This window comes from Pristis pectinata, chromosome 7, assembly GCF_009764475.1.
Source record: "Pristis pectinata isolate sPriPec2 chromosome 7, sPriPec2.1.pri, whole genome shotgun sequence".
Classification (NCBI taxonomy): Eukaryota; Metazoa; Chordata; class Chondrichthyes; order Rhinopristiformes; family Pristidae; genus Pristis; species Pristis pectinata.
In genome coordinates this window covers 32,573,917-32,597,179 of record NC_067411.1, presented here as the reverse complement: position 1 = coordinate 32,597,179, position 23,263 = coordinate 32,573,917, and the positions used below count along the sequence as shown (strand labels likewise).

The 23,263-nt window shown below is 37.4% G+C and overlaps 1 protein-coding gene across 3 annotated transcripts in view; it reads right to left on the bottom strand.

Annotated features, from left to right (window-relative positions):
• LOC127572583 (lysine-specific demethylase 4C-like) overlaps positions 1-23,263 on the bottom strand; it is a 276,139-nt gene that overhangs the window by 127,678 nt on the left and 125,198 nt on the right. For all 3 annotated transcript variants that reach the window (XR_007956643.1, XM_052020000.1, XM_052020001.1), the window contains exons 10-12: positions 22,834-23,081; positions 15,211-15,590; positions 10,676-10,802 (exon numbers count right to left, since the gene is read on the bottom strand). Coding sequence is in view for 2 of the 3 variants with exons in the window: in XM_052020000.1 (XP_051875960.1) it covers positions 10,676-10,802; positions 15,211-15,590; positions 22,834-23,081 (755 nt within the window). In the remaining variant the exon portion in view is untranslated. The remainder of the gene's footprint in view (positions 1-10,675; positions 10,803-15,210; positions 15,591-22,833; positions 23,082-23,263) is intronic.

Here is a 23,263-nt window from a genome sequence, read left to right as displayed (position 1 = left end):
CGGTGCATTCTGCACCCCCACAATGCAGTAACACAAAGGTCAGGAACAACAAATGATCATGTCAACAGTTCTTTTGTGAATTGCTGCCACCTTTCCACCTATAACCAGAGGGGCTGTTTTTTTTGCAGTTGAAATAACAGCGAAACTGTCATACTCAATGTGTTTCTGACAGCAGCTTCTAAAGTATGCACAAGTGCAGTTAAATACAGAAATCCAAAAGTTATTGTCCGTGATATCCTACTCCTTCAAATGGTGCGCCATTTTAGCACCATCCTCTAATATAGAGAAGTCAGTGAACTGACAAAACATCATCAACCTTCAAACTCAGATAAAACACCATGAAGCACCTACATGTTTGCGATATTGAATATCCAGAACTCAGGCAAAACCCAACTGTTTTAGGTCCCAAGGTGCTTTATACACATCAAGTGTGCTTTCCAAATTCATTGCAATGAGTTAATGTACGCAATCACAATTCACACCATTTGTCATTGGCCTGTCATTTCCTCAGCATCCAGCAGAGAGAGATTTCAGGCAGCAAATGGAGAAGAACAAATTGCCAGACTGGTATGACACCATGGAAGCCCAGTTGTAATGAAAGTAGTTGATGGCTTCAATCAGAAACTGGATGGCTGCTGCTTGCACTCACTGGAAGAGCAAGTTTGCACATCAACAATGCTTGATGGCTGGGTTCACATGTTCAAACTGAGTGATCATAACTACCACAATGCAAATGCAATTATGTGCACAACAGGTGGCAGAGTTCAATCACAAGGTCCTTATGGAAACAAACTCATGTTATAATGTAGCCCACTGAGATTCAGAGGGGAGAACTGCTGCCTTGGCACTTTAGGTGTATACACCTTTAGTGAAGATCTGCATCCTCCTATTCCCACTCTTGCCGTATGTGCCTTTTGCTCATTCTCCCAGCCATAATATAATCCAGGGAGATTGCTTACCTGTACACCCATGTCTAGGAACAAATGGGTTGTGCAAAAAAAAAAAGATCAAAGTGGATACATTAGTAAAATGGTTAAATTACTGGAATAGAGGCGTGGATTATTTACCCAGAAACATGAGCTTGAATCCATTATGGCAACTGGATAATCTGAGTTTGAGTAACTAAATTAATCTATATTTAAAAATTTGATATTATTAATGGTGACCAGGAAACTACTGCACTATCATAAAAATCCACTGGGTTCATAATCTGCTATATTTACCCAGTCTGGTAAACATATCTCTTAATTGCCCAATGAAATAACAAACCAATCCACCCATTTGGGAGGAAATTAGGGATGGAAAATAAACATTTGCCCTGCCTGGAGTATCTACTGTACATCACATAAGTGAATAAATTAAAATGTCCGTAAAATGACTTGCAGAACTTGCCATATCACTGCAGGTTTCTGCAACTCAGAAAATAAATCTCTAAGAATCACCAAATTCCAATGTCAGCAGCAAAATGAAATGGATCAGCAAATAACTTGTTAGTAATAACAGCCCTTTTACAGAGTAATGGTGGAGAAGCAGATCTTTCAAGCTGTTTAACACATATTCAGCTCTGCCTCTTTAAGAGTAATAGAAATAGTAACAGCACAGAAACAGGCCCTTTGCCCCACCACATCCATGCCAATCTTTTTACCCCTTGTGAGGGTATTAGAAGGAAAAATGAGAACACCGGCATCAAATCTTTATCACATGTTGATTGCCATTTTGATCAGATTAGGTTGGCTATTGCTGACAGGAATTCAGTTCGCTCATCCATGTTTTACCCTCAGAAATAAAACAGTTGGTGTACCTTGTGCCACTGTACCATTTTGTCACCAAGATGATATTCTATCTCCCAAATAATAGCTGTCACTGATCAGAATTATTCCCCATTTGAGTTTTGAGTTAGGACAACTCATTTAGATTACAGCTATTTTGTCTACATGCTAAAATTATAAATGAGCATTTAAAATAATTCTATATGATTTTGGATGACTCATCAGTGACTGCATGCAATTATGTAGCCTTTTTCAGAAACACATGCTTCCATGTGCTGGGAACTAATAAGAATGAAGACACGAACGAGTTGTGGTATTTCAGAAAAAAATAACATCCAAGTAATAACAGAAGGTCAATTCCATTTTATTCTTTGCACGTCATCAAAGAGCTAAATAACTTCCAATTTCATAAACACCCTGGTGTACAATAAACAGCTGAAATCGAGTTTTATTGTTTCAGTTTAATTAAGTTCAAAATTGGACTGCAATATAATTTGATGCAAGAGGTTATACCATAATTCCTTAAAAGCTACGTTGCCAAATATCTGGGTGCAAATAATTATACCAGAGTGTATTTCTTGCCTGTAATGTTGTGAAATTTAATTATAAATATTTAATGAAATGAAAACACAGAACAAATATATACCTTTGAGAATAATCCCATTTGTTTCTGAATATACCTTGCTATCATTATTGCAGCTATTTCCTACAAGTCTGATATTAATTCAGCCTTCTTGTTGAAATTATCCAATTCAACATAGGTTAATTCAGCCACTTCCATCAACACTAATTTCTTTGAACCTAGTCAAGACTCAAAATAATGTCTTCACTGCATTGCCACAAAACCACCCAACGCCATGCATGTGCAATAACCATAAATATCAACTCAACATTTAAAACTGGTAGTGCTTATAGCATCCAAGGAACCATAACCATTATCCACTTGCGTTGATGGCATTTTCAGAATTGTTGGTTACAATCCCTAAATGTTCTGTTTGTTTTGGGCAAAACTTCTGAATTGGGGATCCCTGATATTTTTAATCAATTGTTGTCTTCTATTTTCACACTGACCACTATGGATCAGTACTTCAATTATACATAGACTACATCAAAATAAACTGTGTGAATTGCATGACTGAAATTTAATTGTTCTTCTGGTTTGTCCAACAGGTTTTTTTCAGGAATTTTCAGCATTGGACAGTGATCCACTATTTTGAAAAAAACTGGAAGATTATTATATTTACATCACAGTGCTTCTACATAGTAACAGTCATTACCTAAAGCCAACAAAAAAGTGGGGATAGAACTGATAAATAAAAACGATAGGCCTAGGGTATTTTCCAGCAGTGAGTTGCCTGACTGACGCAACAAGTCCAGACTTGGCTGTGGCAACACTCCCTGCATAAACCTGAGGCTCCAAACCAGCCAGAACCTCAGCAATCAGACCTGCACAATGGCATGTTAGACCTGCAAAATAAACTCGAGACAAAACCTTACCAATGTAATAATACACATATTCTGGCAGTGAATTTTGTGCTCAAGTTTCTGAAGTGGGGCTTTAACTTCTGCTTCTGAATCAGACACAAAAGTTTGCTTAACTGGTAATTTTGTTTGGAATGGACCAAAGTGAATAAATTCAAAGATAAAATGATAAATAATTAACCTGTAGAATAAATATTCATTAAATCAAGTTTTAGATTATCAATTTGTTTGTAATTAATTGACCATTATTACAAATCTTGGGTTGCCATTAATAACTGCTTTGATATTGTTGTATTAATCATTCCTGGAAGATATACTGTACAGGCATCTTATATTCAGTAGTGTTGTGCAACACCTAATATCCAACAACAAATAACTATAATCTAGGATTTGTACTGGGTCATTTGCATGTGCTCACATACCCACTTCTTCAATCTTTCAGTAAGCAACTAAGAAACGTTCAACTGAAACAAGGCTAATATGAACTGTAGATAAATATTCATCAGTTGAAATCACAAATTTACAAAATTTCACTTTGCTCCAGGAGCTCAAAAAAATTGCTAAACCATATACCTGGTTTCCATAGTCACTGTGAAAAGATTCCTACACTATAAGCACCATATGGATATTGTAAAGCACTCTGGTTCAAACCCTCTGCCTCGATCTTGACCTACATTTCCCAGCAGCTTCTCTGACAATTCACCCTTGTTAGAGTTGTATTTAATTGCAATTTTAGCCGATAACACCACAATGTATCAGAGCAACCTTTAGCATTAATTATATATTTCAGCACTGGTCCAAATCCATCCTAATTCTGGATACAATTTTCAACACAAATTATAACCAATTCCCCAAGCACTGGTTCAATCTGGTTTGTTGTTATCTAATTATATTAAAATGTATATGCTGCCTTTCTCCTCTGTATCTTGTACATATTCTTGTCCTATATAGATACTGGAAATTTCAGTATTCTTCTCTTAAGATGGAGAGGTGAGTACATGGTAGTGGTGGGGATAGGCAGGGAGGAGCTGGAATCATACTCAAGTGGCTAGACTGCTTCATTCTGTAGCCTTGAAACACATCAATTAGAAGTATTGGGTCTAGTGTAACTTGCAGAAGTTGCTTTTTAGTATTCTTCAGTATACTAGAAGCTTAATGCTGTAAGAAGAGCCCTTTTTTTTTAACAAATCCATGTTTGATTTGGCAGCACTGAAGTTGCAACCAGTTATTTTTGTCAGATGATTAATCAAAACCAGGATAATTGGGAGATGGTTGTGGTTGTCTGTCAATCAGCTCCAGAACATCACTGTAGTAGTTCCTCAGAGCAGTGTCCTGAGCCCAACCATTTTCAGCTGTTTCATCACTGACCCTCCTTCCATGAGGACAGGAGTCAGGATGTTTGTCGATGATTGTGCAATGTTCAATTCCATCCACAAACCTTCAGAGCAAATGAGGCAGCCCATTCCTGGATGCAGCAAGACCCAGACAACATTCATACATGGGACAATAAGTGACAAATAACATTTGCACAATAAAATGCATCTCCAGGAAAAGAATCTAAGATAAGATGAGATATTTATTTATTAGTCACATGTACATCGAAACACAGTGAAATGCATCTTCTTGCATTACTGAGAATGTTCTGGGGGTAGCCTGAAAGTGTCGCCATGCTTCTGGTACCAACATAGCATGCCCACAGCTCCTAAATCATATGTCTTTGCAACGTGGGAGGAAACCAGAGCACCCAGAGGAAACCAATGCAGACACACAGGGAGAACATACAAACTCCTTACAGACAGCGGTGGGAATTGAAACTGGGTCGCTGGCGCTGTAATAGCGTTACGCTAACCGCTACACTACCATGCATCTAATCACCTTTACTCATATTCAATATTGTTACCACTGTCAGGTACCCCACCATCAATATTCAGGAGTCACCATGGACCAGAAACTCAACTTGATAGCCACATAAATAGCATGGCTACAAAGACAGGCAGAGGCTGCATATCCTGCAGTGAGTGACTGATCTCCAGGCACTCCAGAGCCTTTCCACCATCCATAAGGCACAAGTCAGGACTGTGATGGAATACTCTCCACTTGCCTGGATGGGTGCGGCAACTCTCAGAAATCTCAACTTCATCCAGGACAAAGCGGTCCATCAGATTGGCAGCCATCAATCATCCTACATATTTATTCCCTCTACCACCAGCACACTTTGACTGCAGTGTTTCTATTTACAGAATGCATTGTAGTTACTCACGTAGGCTACTCTAATAGCACCTCCCAAACCCACAATCCCTACCACTAAGGAGGAAAGGACAGTATTGGAACATGACCACCGGTAGGTTCACCTCCAAGTCACACACCAGCACAACTTGGAAATACATTACCAATTGTTTATTGTCACTGGGTCTAAATCCTGGAACTCCCTCCCCATCAACACTGTGGGATAAACTTCACCAGAAGAACCTTACCACCACCTTCTCAAAGATACTTAGAGATGGTAAGTGCTGACCTTGACAGTGATACTGAGACCCAAAAATGATTTTTTTTTAATTGTATGCAGATATGCAGAAGACTATAAATAAACTACTGTTAACTGAACTGATGATTCAAAGTAACCTTGGGTAGAAGAGCACTGTTGTATTTATTGCTGGTGCTGCTGCTACTACTGTCAAATTCCTTAGGGCAATTAACATTATCTAACTAACTAAAATAGGAAAACAGGAAAGTCTTTGTTACATGATAACCTGCAATATTAACTATGTTTCTCTTCCCACAGATTCTGCCTGATGTCCTGAATATTACCAGCATTTTCTGTTTTTATTTCAGATTTCCAATATCTTCAGTTTAATTTTCAATATATTTTATTAGTTCACACTGTTTTTGTTGTTTCAAGGCACCTACTATGAGATTTTTTTATTGGCTGATGTATGCAATTGGATCCAAGTTACAGTATAATGAATGCTTTGGGCTATTTTGTTTGTAGATAATCCATCAGAATAAAAATTCTTTGCAGTTCTCAATTCAATCCCTGAGGAAGCAATGTGAAATTTACTGACTATAATTGCAAGTAGTGAGAGAAGAAGAATCAATACTTGATTATGTAGAATCAGTAAGTACAAGGTTTCATGATAGAATGTTTGAAAAAGAAACAGTCACTGATTTTTGTTTGTGGTGTACGTAGCAACCAAAGTCTGCAGTTATGGCTTTTATATAACAAGATAAGATAAAATGGGTATTTTGGGAAGACATGACCACAATCTGTTCTCTTGTCCAAGGTGATCCCTGCATTTGAAGTATATTGAAACATACAACCTTAACAACCAGAGTACTGTATAATATTGAATTGGTTCCTTTGTGTTCATTGATTAGGGTTTCATAGTTAAATCACCTTTGTCTTGCTTCTCCATAATCCTCAGCCAAACAGAATGATGCCTTTTCCGACTGGACTTAAAGTAGCATAGGAACATAAGAAATAGGAGCAGGAGTAGGCCATCTGGCCTGTTGACCCTGGTCCACCATTCAATAAGATTGTGGCTGATCTGGCCATGGACTCAGCACCATCTACCTGCCTTTTCCCCATAACCCTTAATTCCCCTCCTATGCAACAATCTGTGTCTTAAATATATTTAATAAGGTAACCTCTACTGTTTCCCTGGGTAGAGAATTCCACAGATTCACTTCTCTTTAGGAAAAGCAGTTTCTCCTCATCTCCATCCTAAATCTATTCCCTAGAATCTTGAGGCTATGTCACCCAGTTCTAGTCTCGCCTACCAGTGGAAACAACTTTCTTACCTCTATCTTATCTATCCCTTTCATAATTGTATTTGTTTCTACAAGATCCCCCTCATTCTTCTGAACTCCAGCGAGTATAGTCCCAGGAGACTCAACCCCTCCTCATAGGCGAACCTCTCATCTCCGGAATCAACCTGGTGAACCTCCTCTGTGTCGCCTCCAAAACCAGTATATCTTTCCTCAAGTAAGGAGGACAGAACTGCATGTAGTACTCCAGGTGCAGCCTCACCAGTACCCTGTACAGCTGCGCATAACCTCCCTGCTCTTAAATTCAATCCATCTAGCAATGAAGGCTAACATTCCATTTGCCTTCTTGATAACCTGTTGCACCTGCGAACCAACCTTTTGCAATTCATGCACAAGCACTCCCAAGCCCCTCTGCACAACAGTCCTGCTGCAATCTTTCACCACTTAAATAATAATCTGAACTATTTTCCCTTCCAAAGTGGATGGAAAAACTACTCAGATCTCCCACCTGAAACATTAACTCTGCTTCTCTATTAATATGTTTTGTTTGAATAACTGCTTAGGTAGTTTTATATTTGCATATTGTTATGTAGAGTCAAGGAGTACAGCATGGAAGCAGGTCCTTTGGCCTAACTGGTCCATGCCAACCAAGATTCCCATCTAAGCCAATCCCCCTAAACCTTTCCTATCCATGTACCTGTCCAAGTACCTACAGTATTAAATGTTGTTAATAATTGTTGATATAATACCAAAATAAGTTTAATCAAGTATAAAAACTTACAGCTAGTCAGCTAATGATTGGCTGCACAATCAGATTGCTTGCTTTCTTAAAATGCCACCTATATGGGTGCATATTAGGCAGTGGCATGAAACTGCACTCGGCAACGCCACCATCCACCTGAACGACGCTATCATCATTTAGGAACGGGCAAGAAATGCTGAGCTTGTCAGGATGCCCACTGACTTTAAACTAATGAAAATCACAAAGCCTTCACGAACTCCTACCAAGTTTGCAATTTTTTTTAAACCATTACTGTGGAAAAGGAACCTGAGTGAAATTACTGTCAGTCTTCCGAGACGAATTAGTGTTAGTTACAATGAAGTGATTTAAGCTAACATTGTGTGAAACAGACAAGAGTTTCCAAGGCCACGGACATGATTCTTGTGTTGCCAGGATCAAGGGTGTGGGTCATTCCATTTAAGTAATAATGAAATCAGAAAACAAGGAGGGACAATAGGCAGATTAGGGAAAGCAAGGATTAAGATTAAAAAGCAGGGTCTCCAAAGAGGTAATTTATGTATTATTGCTATTGGCATGAGCTTGTGAATAGAAAAATAAAACAGTTCAATGTGTGGCTGGAGATCTGGAAGAACTGGGGAGGTCTAATACTGATTTTGGGGGAGTTGGAGGTCCTATGCCAATTGACCAGATTGCAACTCAGTGTTGTCACTGAGAAGCTTGTGATGTTTGCACGTATTTAAAGCCAGCCTGGAAGGAAGATGAGTAGTTTTATAAGGTAAAGAGATGGTTGGCCATGAAAGGCAGGTAAATGGTAGGCAAGATTGGAAGGGACTATAAACAAAGGCCAGAAAAAGACGGTAAAGAAGTTCGGCAGTGCTTAATTGGATACGTTTCAAAGTGAGGACTGCACACGAGTCCTACAGGTAGTGCACTGCCTCTCAGCTCCAGCAACACCCATCTAGTAGGAGAATCGGGAAGCTGCTAATAGGCATGCTAGAAAGAATTGGGTATAGAGAAATAAGTTGGAGAATGGGAAAGGCGAGATTGCTGTGAAAGCCAGCATGGATGGGTGCTATTCATCCCATCATGTCTATATCAGAAAGAAATATGAAAATATGAGAAAACTGGAAATAGAGATAATAAACTGAGAACACAGATGAAGTTCCATTTATTGTTGAAACACAGGACAAGAAGGGTGGGATCAAGGTAATAAAAGGGATTAAAGGTGAGGCATTAGAGGGAGAGGGATATCGCAATATTGGATGGAGAAATAACAATGCTTGTTTGAGGGACAATATGCTGCAAAGATCAACAAATAAGGTGAAATGGGTTGAAGTAGGTATAAAAATAAATGGAGCAGCGGTGTCATGTGAATCCTGCTGGGATGAGTAAGATTCTCCTCATGCGATGTAACAAGTGTGTGGGAACATGAGAAAGCAAGTCCTGAAATTGGAGAGTTCAAGGATGGAAATTTCTGAGATGCGGCAGCATTTATTTGGAATGTCGTGATCCACCTGCATTTATCAGCCATCACTGCAGAAATACTTAGCCTGCCTAATTTAGGAAGTAAAACTGTCAACCTGTGTTTCTTTTCTGAGCTTCAACCAACTCTAATGATTCATCATGAAAAAAGTGTACTAATTATCATTTGGGGAATAAGGACAAATTAGATGTTCAGGGCTTGTACTTATAATTCAATTTTTTATAACATTTTTTTCAGAATTACACAATAGACTACGTTTCCATGATAATTGTAGAAACAGTGCACGAAAAGAGACATCTCAAAGTTTCTACCACTATTTCTCAGAATCAGATAGTCAAATGTTGATAGAAATCCAGATTTATTTTTCTTCCCGTGTTCATGCTTTTCTGGGAAAGATGCATAAGTGCCATTTAGCTTACCTATAAACACAGCAATACATTTTTCTATGTCACAAGCCTAGTTCCCAACAACTCATTACTGAGGCAGTCAAATGTTGTATCTTGTCCTAAGAGTCAGAAATCTTAGTACCAAATGAAATAATGCTGATTATGCCAAATGCATCGAGATCATTGTTAAAATAGTAAAGGCCATCATCTAAAAACACATCAACTGCTTAATTTTGTGTGCACAAACATCACACGTTTGCTGCAGAGGGCATCAGGCTAAATAATGACAGAAAGTTGGTGTTCCATTAGCTGGTCAAATCTTTGTGCAAAGCCATCAGTGAGGTGAATAGCAAGTGCCTTTTCTGTGCAGCTAAACATTGGATAAGTTCAAGTTCATTGCCATGGGCATATACGTATAAATATGTATATATACGTATAAATACCATGAAAATTTGCTTCTTGCAGCAGCAGCACAGTACATTATAAACATAAATTATATAAACTTAAATTAACATAAATTATGCATAACTTACACAAGAAAACAAAAACAGACATAACAATATTAGTGCAAGTTGAGGGAAATTTAGTCTGAGGTAAAATATAATCCCAGGAAAAAGTCTACCATCACGTCCTTCATTATTGAAGAGGCAGAGTCTACTAGCAAAAGTTATTGTGCAGAATTAATTATTATTGTAAATAAGTTCAGCCAATGAATTTGGATCGTATAGTTAATCTGAGGACCAGAGTTCCTGTCAAACTGGAAATGGAATCTGAGATCACTATGAAATTTAAGACTATAGCCATTGTTTACAGTGAAAAAAAGGAATATTTGAGGTGTAGATTATTGAAAGTACCATAAATTACAATAACATACCACAAAAATAGAGTAATGCATCAGAATTTGCTTGAGAGGTTGTAAGAATATTGTAAACTGCATACAATATTGGAACAAATTTCACACATAAAAATGTGGCATAATTGTTTTGATTATGTTTTATAATATAGACAAGAGCAATCATCATTTCACACCAATGTACGTGGTACTAACCTTCATCACTAACCAAGTCTTGTTTGACTAGAATTGAAGGGGATCTAGCTGGTGGTTTGCATAATGGATGTCGTCGACACTTGGCTGATTTCTTTTTCTCGACACTTCTGATGAACTGCTCTGGAAACTGAAATAAGAAAGATTATTTTCATCTTTTTAATGAAACCAGATAGCTGCCTAACTTAATGCAGAATTTCTGAAAAAACAGTGTACTTAATGGTTGTTAAAATGTACTTAATTAGAACTGAACTTTACAACATCGAAAATTGTACTGTTTTTACCAAATTTAAAGTGACAATAAGCAAACGACTCCCCTTGGTGCAGGCTACCTAATTCAAATTACTCTTTAGTCCAATTAATTAGTTGATTATTTAACAGATCTTAGAAAATCTTCCACAATAAAATAATTTTAAAAAACAATTACGTTTCTTTAGATTTGTCCAATGAATGGTTAAGCTACACTAATTTCAGTTAGAGGATTGGAGAATAGTTTAAGGGTAGTGGGGGCAATGGGCACATGGGGGTACAATTAGCCTCAAGATAAAGAAAGGGGAAAAGACAAACAAGGCTCTAGGTCTACAGCAACAGAAATGGGGACTGGATCAGACCAAATTCTGCAGGCTTACTTCTGCACCACATTCACCACAGAATATCCTGCAGACACTGGTGGTTGAGGTTTAGACAGGAATAACTGTTGTCATTTAATGAGATAGCAGAAGGCAAACAATAACCAAAGGAAAATAACCAAAAACCTAGCAAAGTAATCTATCTTCAGAAGAAAAATCCACAGGAAATTGGCAGCTACAATTTGTGAACAAAAATAATTTAACAATAGCCGAAGGACAATAAAGCTGTGTTAGCATAAACTGTAAAGTAAGTGGTGATAGAAGAGGTGAAATTCTGATATAATACAAACTTTTGTCCAAAACATTTATTCACTGGAAAATTTGGCTGTACTGTCCCAGAATTCTAACAAGATTGAATGACTCAGCAGGTCATAGCATAAGAGCCTCTCATACCCAGCAGATGTCTGTGAGCCTTCATTTATTTTTGATGCAATTAAATAATAAAGATCACTCCACTTGCAGATAAAAAGTGATTTGAAAGCCTTAATAATTTTTCCTTCAAGTATCTTTAATTCTTCCACTAGACAGACCACAGTGAAAGTGGATGTTTTATCCTAAACCAAGAAATCAACTTGAATGCACACGCTGGTACTCAAGTGTTTTGTAAACACACAAACTTAAATTACTGTGAATATGATCAAAATTCAAACCCTCAGCATACGAAGTTATAATGGTGTCCTTTAGTTTATTAACAAATTGGTGAATGATAACTAACACTACTTTCCATAGATCAGTGAAAACTATGACATATGACTCATAGAGTCATACTCAGAGTTGTAAAGCACAGAAACAGGCCCTTTGGCACACCACGACCATGCTGACCTTTTTGCCCATCCATACTAATTCCATTTGCCCACATTCGGTCCATATCCTTCCATGCCTTGCCTATTCTAGTGCTTATCTTCATGACTGCATCCGATTCCACCACCTCCCTGGCAGCCAACTCCAGATATCAACCCCACTGTGTAAAAAAAACTTTCCCCTCAAATCCCCTTTAAAATTTCTTCCACTCACTTTCAACCTATGGAGAAAAGATTCTGACCATCTACCCTCTTGTAATTTTATGTACCTCTATCAGATCGCCCCTCAGCTTCCTTTGCTCCAGGGAAAACAAGACCAGCCTATCCAATCTCTCCCTATCCAATAACTGAAGTCCTTCAATATGATTACTCAATTTTTTTTGTTTTAAGGATACTGAAGGAAATTAGAATTTTGAATAAAATTCCATTAAGACCAATTCTTTTGTGTGCAAGATCACGTTATCCCAGCCACAATGTTATTTAAAATCTCTTCAAATATCAAGAATCATCTATATCATTGGTAACAGGTGAACACCTGAATGCTATGGCAGCCAAAATCCTTAGCATTTATCTTATCACACTTAACAAGAGTGTTTCAGTTGCCCTAAGATTTTTTGAGATGTCCTGAGATTGGGAACAGTATTACATAAACGTGAAAGAGAACAACTGAGTGAGTGCATCTGAGTATCTTTCTTCCCTCTTCCCATTATTCAGTTCTCTCACTATCTCTGTCACTTCCTCTAACACTATTTGCTGCCACTAATTTTGCAGTATCCCAATCCATAATTGCTTTAATGATAGTGGAAAGTGCAGCCACTATTAAGGTACAAAGAATCAATGTTACAAATTTACTGTGAATTCCAAGGTGCTTCTTCAACAGAAAAGTTCAAAACTATGAGATCAAATGCTTAGAAGAACAACAGTGGCATCACAGATTATTCTGACCTGAATATGTATCTTTACAATTGCTGGGTCAAAATATTGGAACGTCTAACCCAAGAGCGCCTGGGAGTGCCTTCACTACATAGACCACAGGTGATCATGAAAGAGGCTCACTACCACCTTCTCAAGGGCAGTAAGGGGTCTGAAGTAAATCCTAACTGCATCAAGTCACAGGATAGTTTAACCTTGAACTGCATTTTAAGGGCTATTGTTTTATTTTAAGATCCTTGGTAACTTCAGTGAGTAATTCCAAATCATTTCTCCAATGAAAGTAAGTTCAGTACTAAATCCAGTTATAAGACTTTTCAGCCTGATCTTTACTTGTCCATAATGCTCATTTCAAAGTGTCTAAAATTACAGAAAATATGTTAAATGTCTCTTTGCCTGTAGTTTGCCAATTAAAATATGATCTTAAATTTCAAGATGAAGCTGCCAGGGCGAGGCAACAGTTTAATATCTTTTTCTTTTCCCCTTAAAATTCTCTGAAAGACTCTTGAATCTGCTCACTGCATGGATCTTACATCAAATGAATATGTACAGCCTTAATCAAGGTGACAACACATGACTTGTCAGAAAATAGTTCTCTCTACAGAAACATCAAATGGACCCTGTAGTAGGAATGAAATACAGAAAGTATTACTGAGTCATGCCAGATCTATATGATGCATCAAAATAAAATGATTGAATGATACAACACATGACGAAGCCACTCAACTAAATATGCTGTGACAGTTCTTCAGTTCTATCCAATTAATGCTTTCTCTCCACAAACTGACAAAAGAAGAAGATCCCTTCAATTATTTATCTAATTCACTTTATATATCACTTTCAACCCTATTCCCACCACTCTTTCAAGCAACGTAAAAACCTAATCCAAAAAGGAGTTCATGTTAAAAAAGATCCTCAGAATTCCTTTTATTCTTTGACTATTTCATCTTGAATGTGTATCATCGGATTACCAATTCTTCTATCACTGGAAGTTGTTTCTCCTTACTTATTCTATCAAAAACATATATGATTTTAAATACCTCTATTAAAAACTCCAAGCCTACTCTCCTCCAAGAACAACCATCCTGGCTTTTCCAGTCTCCATGCAACTTGAGTCTCTCATTCCCATCTGGCAAATCTCTTCTGAACCTTCTCCAAGGTTGTGAAATCCTTTCTAAACTGTGGTGCCCAGAACACAACAAAAAAGAGCCAGCTTAGGCCTCATCAACATTTTGTACCCAATCCCTCTACTAATAAAGGCAAGGTGTGGGGTGCATTGGGAGAAGTAAGAATTGTAGTTTTAATCCAACCTTTTTTTGTTGAAAGCTAAATTAATCAGATTCTTACTGCTGAATAATAAAAGGATCATAGGACAGAGGCGAGCTGATAAGAGTTTAAGACAGGTTTCATCCACTGACACTAGTCGAGGATGTTCATGCAGAACGTTGAAAAGAACCAGTAAGGATCATATAATTCATTTGTTCATAGTCAAAAATAGCTATTAAATTTTAATTTTTGTAATATAAAGGAATCCTTCAATAGTTTTGCTATCCTGCGGTACCAAAAAAAATAATACAAGTTCTGTGGGACACACATGCAGCTAAGCATTTCTGTTGAAAAACTGCCTCTACTGTACTTAGGGTAAATCTTTCAAACAGATGAGCAGCAATTAAAATCAGATACTGGTCCAGACCCTGCTTAATTTATAAACTGCTGTGTTCCTGGTTGTATTTTTACACATCAAGGATTAAGTGTTGTTTTACTTCATTTGGCAGTAAATTAATTAATACCAATTTTGCTGATGAATTGTGCACTTTGTATCAGGTGAATTCAGTCAATACATGGAAGGTGAGTGATACGGAGGTGTTAAATCAATTGTCTGCTTCATTCCGGTGCTTACTGATCTTGCAGCACTCAGGACACTAACTTCAATCAAAGAGTATAAATTCTCCAAAGAAACATTTACACAAGTTTGTTGGGAAAACTGGCAATGGAAAAAGTTCAGCAATCTGGTGGTGCAATTTTTTCTAATTATGATCAGCAACACTTACCCACATCATCCTGCAAAATTTGAACACTATTAATTAAATGAAGCAATGGTTATCTACACCAGGGGAAAGAAATGGTTACACTCTAATTTACTCCAGCCATTCTTGGACATTTTTAAAAGCATTATTACACTTGGTACTTCTCCAGGTTCCAAGCCATTTTCTCCACTCTCGGCTTCACTGGTTTCCCCCTCCGTGGAGACACTACTCGTTTCATGTCCTTTCCAGCAACTCTGTTGCATTTCTGCAGCAACATCATCAAAAGTGTTCTGGCACAACTGTTCCTTCCTGTTGATTGTATCCACCTCCTTGGATTTCTGTAGATCCTTGTTCTCCAATTTGACTTTAAGGTCAAGATTTGCATTGTCCGGGTATTCTGAAGTGATGTCAACTGCATCATGTTTGGCTATTGGTGTTAATGAAAAACAATCATCCACTTTCCTCTTTCCATTAGCTTTATTTCTACCCATGGTGCTGGCAAGACTGGCCACTGATTTTGTCTGGGAATTGTCTGTGGGTGAAAAGAATATTTGACTTTATTTGCAGCGTGAAAACTGGTTGGACGTTCACTGCAAGCAAAAATATTTGTTTTGTGCTATACAGTTACTGTAAAATGATACTTCATTTGATGTTTCAAATAACTATTCCTGTAAGACAATGTAGAACATTTACAAAAATGTTAGTGAACTAAATGAAATCAGTGTAATGTTAAAAAGGACACCAAGAGATTTCTAATCATATAATCTAGGTTCATTGCCAGAAAATGAAGAGATGCAAAACTGAACTGTGGAGAGTTTGTCGAGTATTCTGAAAATAGATTTAAAATAAGGGTGCCATCTGATATCATAGTTTCAAACTGATAGCAAATATTACATTAAAAGAATAAAGAAATATAGATTTTAAGAGAGACCAGGGCCCAGATCCATAGATGATGCCAACTCGTAGAAAACCAATACCTTACAAGCTGAAAAGGAATATTGATATGATGAAATAACTGCTAAAAATCAGATAAACTTCAGTTTCAGTTGGGGTGAGATTATTTTTCTTAGAAAACTAACACCTTCTGCAAATATCTTGATTCCCTTCATGACCAAAAATATATTGATCTCAATGTTGAATATACTCAATGAGCATCTATACCCCTATGGGGTACAGAACTGCCAAGATCCATGATCCTCTGAATAAAATGAAATTTCCTAAAAAACATATCTCAATCTCAGATGATGCCCACAGGTCTAGACTCAACTGCTTGAAGAGATAGCCTATGCACATCTTCTACCTTGACAGAATCATATATAATCGCAATGTAATTAACTTTCATTCCTTTCAACTCTAGTGGGTATAGAATCTCTCCCTAAAGCTCAACTTCTTTTTCACTGAATTTACACTACACTGATTCCAAGGTAAGTATATTCTTCATTAGGTAGTAGGCCAAAATGGTGCTCTGTACACTAGGAGTGATCTCAGCACAGTCCAATATAATTGCAGCAAGACTTTCTTATTCTTGTACTGCAATGTCTTGCAATAAAACCTTAATGTATTATTTGTCTTCCTAATTGTTTGCTGTACCTACATGTTGGTTTAGAATTTCCCAAAGGCAAATAGTCACCCACGCTGATCGTCCCCCTACCCACTTACCTCGATAGATCTTCCAGCAAAAAGCAAGCTTCAATTAGATTGCTGAGGCCCTGTAGAGCAGTGTTTTACAATCTTAACTGGCAAATCCTACCCATAAATATTTTCACAGCTGGCAAAGCCATGCCCCAGGCTTACCAGCTTTCAAAACAAGCAAAAATTTTGAATGTCCCCGAGCATCCCTGATACTCATCAACTTCCAAGAAAAAAAAAGGTCTGGATTTGGTTGTTGGTGGTTCTGAATGTACCTGCCACCATTTCCCCACATGACTATCAGCAAGTCAGGATTCCTGTGCAAATGTGGAAGTCATAAATTTCAAGGAAGTTTCCTACCCATGATTTTTTAACTATGCTCTGTTGCAAGTTCAGCAGCAATATGCCAACTTCTAGTTTCTGAGGGCTAAGCTGGAAATTCTGCCCACTGAATTAGCAACGGGTTCCATTTCAATGGGAAGGAATGGCTGTGAGTTACTTTCAAGTTCTTCGTCCTCACTAAACCCACAATTCGTATAACTTTGTCCTTTGCTGTCAAGTTACACAAAATATACTTAACATCCATAAATGTTGTTACAATGGACTTTCTGCTCATTATCACATTGTGGCTTGCAGGAATTTGCAGTGAGCAAACCACTGTGTTCCCTCCATTACAATAGTAACCACATTTCATGAAGTACTTTGTTACCTGTAAAGCACTTTGTGACTCTAAATGTGTCAAAAGCACTACAGAAATACAACCCCTTCTTCTTTAGCTCCACACATGATCCAGATTCATAGAGCAGATGGACTGGGAAGGGTCCTTTCTAATTTGAACAATGTAACTAAGACCTATGAATCATCTGTCAAATCTGCAATGGATCTGAATGTCCCTGACATTTAGAAATATTTAAAAATAACTAAATAAATTGAAAGAGAATTGTTTCACAAACTTAAATAATATCACTTAAAACACAACTGTCAAAACTAAGTTAAAAAAAAACACAATTAAAATTGTAACTTGCCTTCCTCTTATCTATTTTCTTTCTAGACAAACAATCGCCTTTTAAATGAATGGAATTGAGGTTCATATGCCAGCCAACCTGGTACAAGATCCAAGTGCAGATTTCCTAGTGTAAATGTTGGGGAATCTGAGCAAGTTACCTCCATCACTAAATTCCATATGGGCTTTAGTGGCAGAGGGAAGCTGGGAACTCACCAGCAGAGCTCAATGGAGTGCCAGCAAAATCCAGGCCACCCTGGGTCAGAATCAATCTAAAGATATAATATGTGCCTTGGAGCAATGGAATTAATTTGAAGAGCATTGATTAGTTCACTAACTGCTCAAAACATTGGCTATCAATGGTTGAAATATTATTTTGGGTTCTCTACTCCAGATGGCAGGTGAAATATTACCTGAGGTTGAATACTTTAGCATAGCCAATGTCATAAATGCCAAATGTATTCTTCATTATCCAGTTTTATATGAATATGCATTTGCATTTGACAACGTAATTTGAAAACCTCAGTAGCATGCAAGAATTCCTTGCATGTGCAAATCATCAAAATCATCTGGATTTTGTTTTCCAACATCAAGCATCACCCATCCATGGTTTCTAATCACTAATATATTTACCACTTCTGCAGCTGGGTGGTCTGTTTATTAGATCCATCAATATTTAATAAATATTATGTAAATAGATGGCCGTCAATTTCTGCTTTTACAGAATCTGTCCTTTCATCAAATTTGAAGAATTAACCAAATAATAAATGAGTCCCTACCATTTTAATGCACCACTTCCAGCTAATCCATTGCTGTGTTACCACATAATTTGCAGCTTGTTTGAAGAAGGACATCTGAATACTTAACTACATTTCAAAATTTTCAGTGATAAATTACAGATATATATTTTATTTAGAATGATTTCTTTCAAAAATTTAAATCCTGAGATTAGTGGTTATACGATATATAGGTCAAGATCATTAGTGGCAAAGTACAGGGTAGTCCATGACGTGAAACTCAATGCTTAAGTCAATAAAGACAGAAAAAAAGAACATCAAGAGAGGAACAATAATCAGGAGGAAAGCGTGTCACGTAAGCAGTGTAATGCAAAATGACAAATGGCAAAACACTGCAAATCAACATTGAATAAATAAAATTAAGCAAATCTTCTGCTGCCCCAAGATTGCTGGGAGAGGTCCCAGACCACACTGCTTCACAGGGTAGTCTTCTGCTGGGAGCCCAACCACTAGGTCCCAGCATATCAGCAAGCCCCAGTGCAGCACCTCTCACTGTGTAACTAGGTGGTTGTGCAGACTGAACGTCTTTGATGGCAAGTGAGGCTCATCAGCTGTCAAAGTTGTCACTGTTGAATGTTTGTGAATGTCACATTTACAAACTTTCAAAATCACCCAAGTCCCGTTAAAAATGTTAAAAAAGTTAATTTTCTTACGAAATTAAAAGACTGAAAAACATAATTAAAACAATAAAAAATATTTAAACTAACTCAATTATGTAAAATAAAAAGCTTCACTCGCTTTTACCCAAGCAGCCAGTTTCTCCTATTCAATTTAATGGGACTGGTCTAACATGGCCAAGTGAGAAAGCAGCAACCTGTGATGTCGGCTTTCCACCCATGGATTCTGCTGAGGGGAAAGGTGGACTTTGGACCACACTTGGGAATGGCTCAATTACATACTTATCTGCCAGCAGATCTGCTGTGGTCAAATAATAGTCAGTTGAAAGCATGCAAACAATAATGTCAAAAATTATTCATGGAATAGAAAAATACCAGCAACATATTTTATGAAACCAAAAGCAAATTTACGTAGATACAATGATCTACATTATAAACAATATGAAAAGTACCAGAAACAATAATGTCTAAAATAGAGACAGGAATTATAACTTTGTGCCCACGCCATCTTGTTCATTGTAACAAATAGAATAAACCACATGGTTCCACCTGAGGCATTAACATTTTAAAATTGTGATACGAATTGCTGGCCAGATCAACATTTTAGATTATTAATTTCCTTTAACAGGAATTAAAATTCAATACCACTACCTATTCCTTCTACTTTCATGCAATCAATCTTCCTGTGGGAATTAATCACTCAATCAAAGTTTGAGGCTGCTCCCTCAAACAACCCATCAGCCTTCTCCTTTTGATTCCTGCACTGCCTGTTTCTCCCTCCACTAATGCTGCCTGACCTAATTTATGTTTTTAATTTTAGTACCCTGGTGCCCGTCAACAGCACCTGATTACAAGCAGTTCACATTAAACCAGATGTTTTAAACATATTACTCAAAGATTCGATGTTAAATTTAAAAATTTGCACTTAACTTTACAATCCTGATCTATCTTAACAAGGTACTTCAACAGTGATGTAAAATTGTAACAAGTCAGTTACTTCCACTCAATTTCTGAAAATTTCTTAAGTCCATGTGTTGGTGGTAATAAATGAGAAAATGACCATCCTCTCCCATATCTCTTCACTCTCCTCCTCTTCCTCTTTTAAATGCTGCCACCTTGTGATCATATAATATAGGAACCTGCCTTGCAGATTCTACTTTTCCATTTCCTCTCCTTAACTTTTCCATTGCCTCAGTAAAATCAGCTAGCTCTTCCAGTCAACAATGGAAAAGTAAAAGCTTCTACCTTTGAGAATCACTATTCTTCTATTGATTCCACCTCTTTCTTTGGACAATATCTCAAGTTTAAGCTGATGGCTTACATCCTTAGCATCCGATTCGAGTTCAGCTGTCAATCCAATGTACTCTTATTTTAATTTTTTTTATTTTTTTTATATAGTGATTATAGTAAATGTCTTCTTATCTTAAAAATATTAAAATCTATGTCTACCTCCGGGACAGCATCCACTTCTTTGCCCACCTCAGCCCACCTGATACCAAGAAACTCATCAATGTGTTTGGCATGTCTCCATTACTGAGACTGCATTCTCCATAAACAGTATGTGACTTAATGGCATCAATTTTTTTTTATTATCTTTAATCTAGTGCTCAATTATCTACATTGACCTCAGTTCCCTTCAAACTTCCAATATAAAATTCTCAATCACATATGTAGACACTTGATGGGCTTTCCTCCCCTTATTTCCATAACTTCCTCCAGCTCTAGAATCTTCACTCATGCAACTCTGCTCTCTTCACACATCTTTTAACCCGCTGCTGGTGAACGTACCTTCAGCCATCTGGATTTATTTGGCCTGGAAGTTAATTCCATAACTTCTCGAACTCACTACCTCTCTCGCTCCTTTAAATTCTCTGACTAAGCTTTTGGTCATTCAATCTAGTATCTCCTCCAGTGGCCTAGTGTAAAATTAGGTCTTCGAAGGACCTTCGGACATTTTAAAAAATCCTATATGAATGCAACCTTTTGTTGCCATCGTTGAATGCATCAGAGCCAACCCACTGTTTTCAAGTTGGAGAAACTTATACTGATATATGATGAGACATTTTAGAATTACCTCCAGTTTTGAATGAAGGAAACAAGGTTTGATTTAATTGGCAAAGTGGTTTATTATTGTCACATGTTCTAAGGTACAGTGAAAAACTATTTTGCAAGCCATCCATGCAGATCATTTCATCACATCAGTACATCAAAGTACTGTAAGGGAATTGGAGGAAATTGAAGGAGATCCTGAAGGATCAAAATTTCTAACTTTATGACAGCACTCCACTATCACCTCTTTGGTTCAACTCTATACAATTTTTTGTTCTTTGCACCAAGCTCAACAACTTTATATCCGAGCTGCTGCTCACATTTTCCCTTTGTCAGCAACTGCTGGTAACAGAGGATTAATGTTCCAGAGCTATTGGAGCCAAGAAGATTTGGGCTGGCAATTCTGATAATGCTTCCCAACTAGCATACAACCAACAGCATGTTCTGCACTCCTGGGGCCCACCTGCACTTTTTCTGTCTCATTTCTGAGTCATGAGAACCTTCTAAATTTTGCCAACATCCACTCAATGATAGATTTTTGCCAATTATTACACGATTCACTCCTCCCACCACCCTCATACAGATACTTACAGGTCTTTTGGGACTCACCTTGTTTAATATGCACAACTTATTATCACTTCATTTTCCCTTGTACCACTTTCATCATTTAATCTTTCTCTCCCCTCAAATCACCAACCTTCTTGTTCCACATTCCTCCCCATTCCTACCATTTCTTTGGCTCTGAATATTTATAAATATTTTTTCTGGAGCAACTTCCAGTGCTGATGAAGAGTTACTGACAAAAAACAAATTCTTTTCCAGGCTAAGAAAGTGGTTAACAAGACATAAACAATTCTGAATTTTATCAATAGAGGCATGGGGTATAAAGGAGAAGATGATGCTTAACCGTAAAAAACAGAGGTCTAGCCTCACTGGGAGTACTGTGTTCAATTCTGGTCACCTCAGTGTAGGAAGGATGTGGAGGCATTAGAGAGGACCAAGAAAAGATTTACAAGAAAGGTTCCTCGAATGAAGGACAGTGGTTACAAGGATAGATAAGAGAGGTAGGCACTGATTTCTTAGGAGAAAAGAAGGTTAAGGAGAGATCTGATAGAAGTATATAAAATGATATGGGATCTGGACACAGTGGATACTGGGAAGCTGCTCCCTTTGATGAAGGGTTGAGAATTAGAAGTTATAAGCATGAAGGGAAAGAGAATTAATAGTAACATGGGAAAAAGCTTTTAAACTCAACATGTGGTTGGAACCTGTAATACATTCCTTTGTGATGTGGTGAGACAGGTTCCATTGTGGCCTTTAAGAGGGAATTCGATAAACATACAGTGAAGAAAAAATTGTAAGGCCAGGGGGTGAGATGGGGTAGGCACTAAGGGTGAAACTAGTGAGTTAGACATGATGGGCCAAATAGCCTCCTCCTATGGGATAACCATTATATGAAATGCACAAAGCACTAATGAAATTGGAGACCTTCCTTTCCATTTCTGCATCACACAATACAATTATGCATTGACCCACTGAAGGCGACTTAAAACTTCTCTGCAGATTAAGTGACAACAAAATACACGATGAAACAGTTAACCTGACATTTCAACAGTCTACATAAGATTTGTGGTTTGAAGTGCTTTGAGAAAGAAACACATAAATCACCTCACTTCTCACCTGATGACTGTTGTTTGTCCATTCCTTTCTGATCCAGCTGTGTTTCTTTAATACTTTCTTCTTCAGGACTTATTACTGTTGCATGGCCAGACTCTTGTTTCTTCACTTCCCCATTAGAGTTTTCATCAATATTGATACCATCTGTAAGTGGTTCTGCTGCAGTTGTTTCTTTGGCCACAGAATCACTGAATATTTTTTCATCATCCAGAGATTTTATCTTCTTAGACCGAGTTCTGAACTGATAGACACTGCAGAAGATATGACTGTCAGGTTGGAATGGTCTTGGATAAAATTAGCTAAATCCTTATAAACAATTTCCCCAATCAACTGATTCTGAACTGTATTTATACATATTGTTATATAAACAATCTAATACCGTGAATTCCGTGATATCTTGATGACAGTTATTTTCCAACAACTATTTTTAATC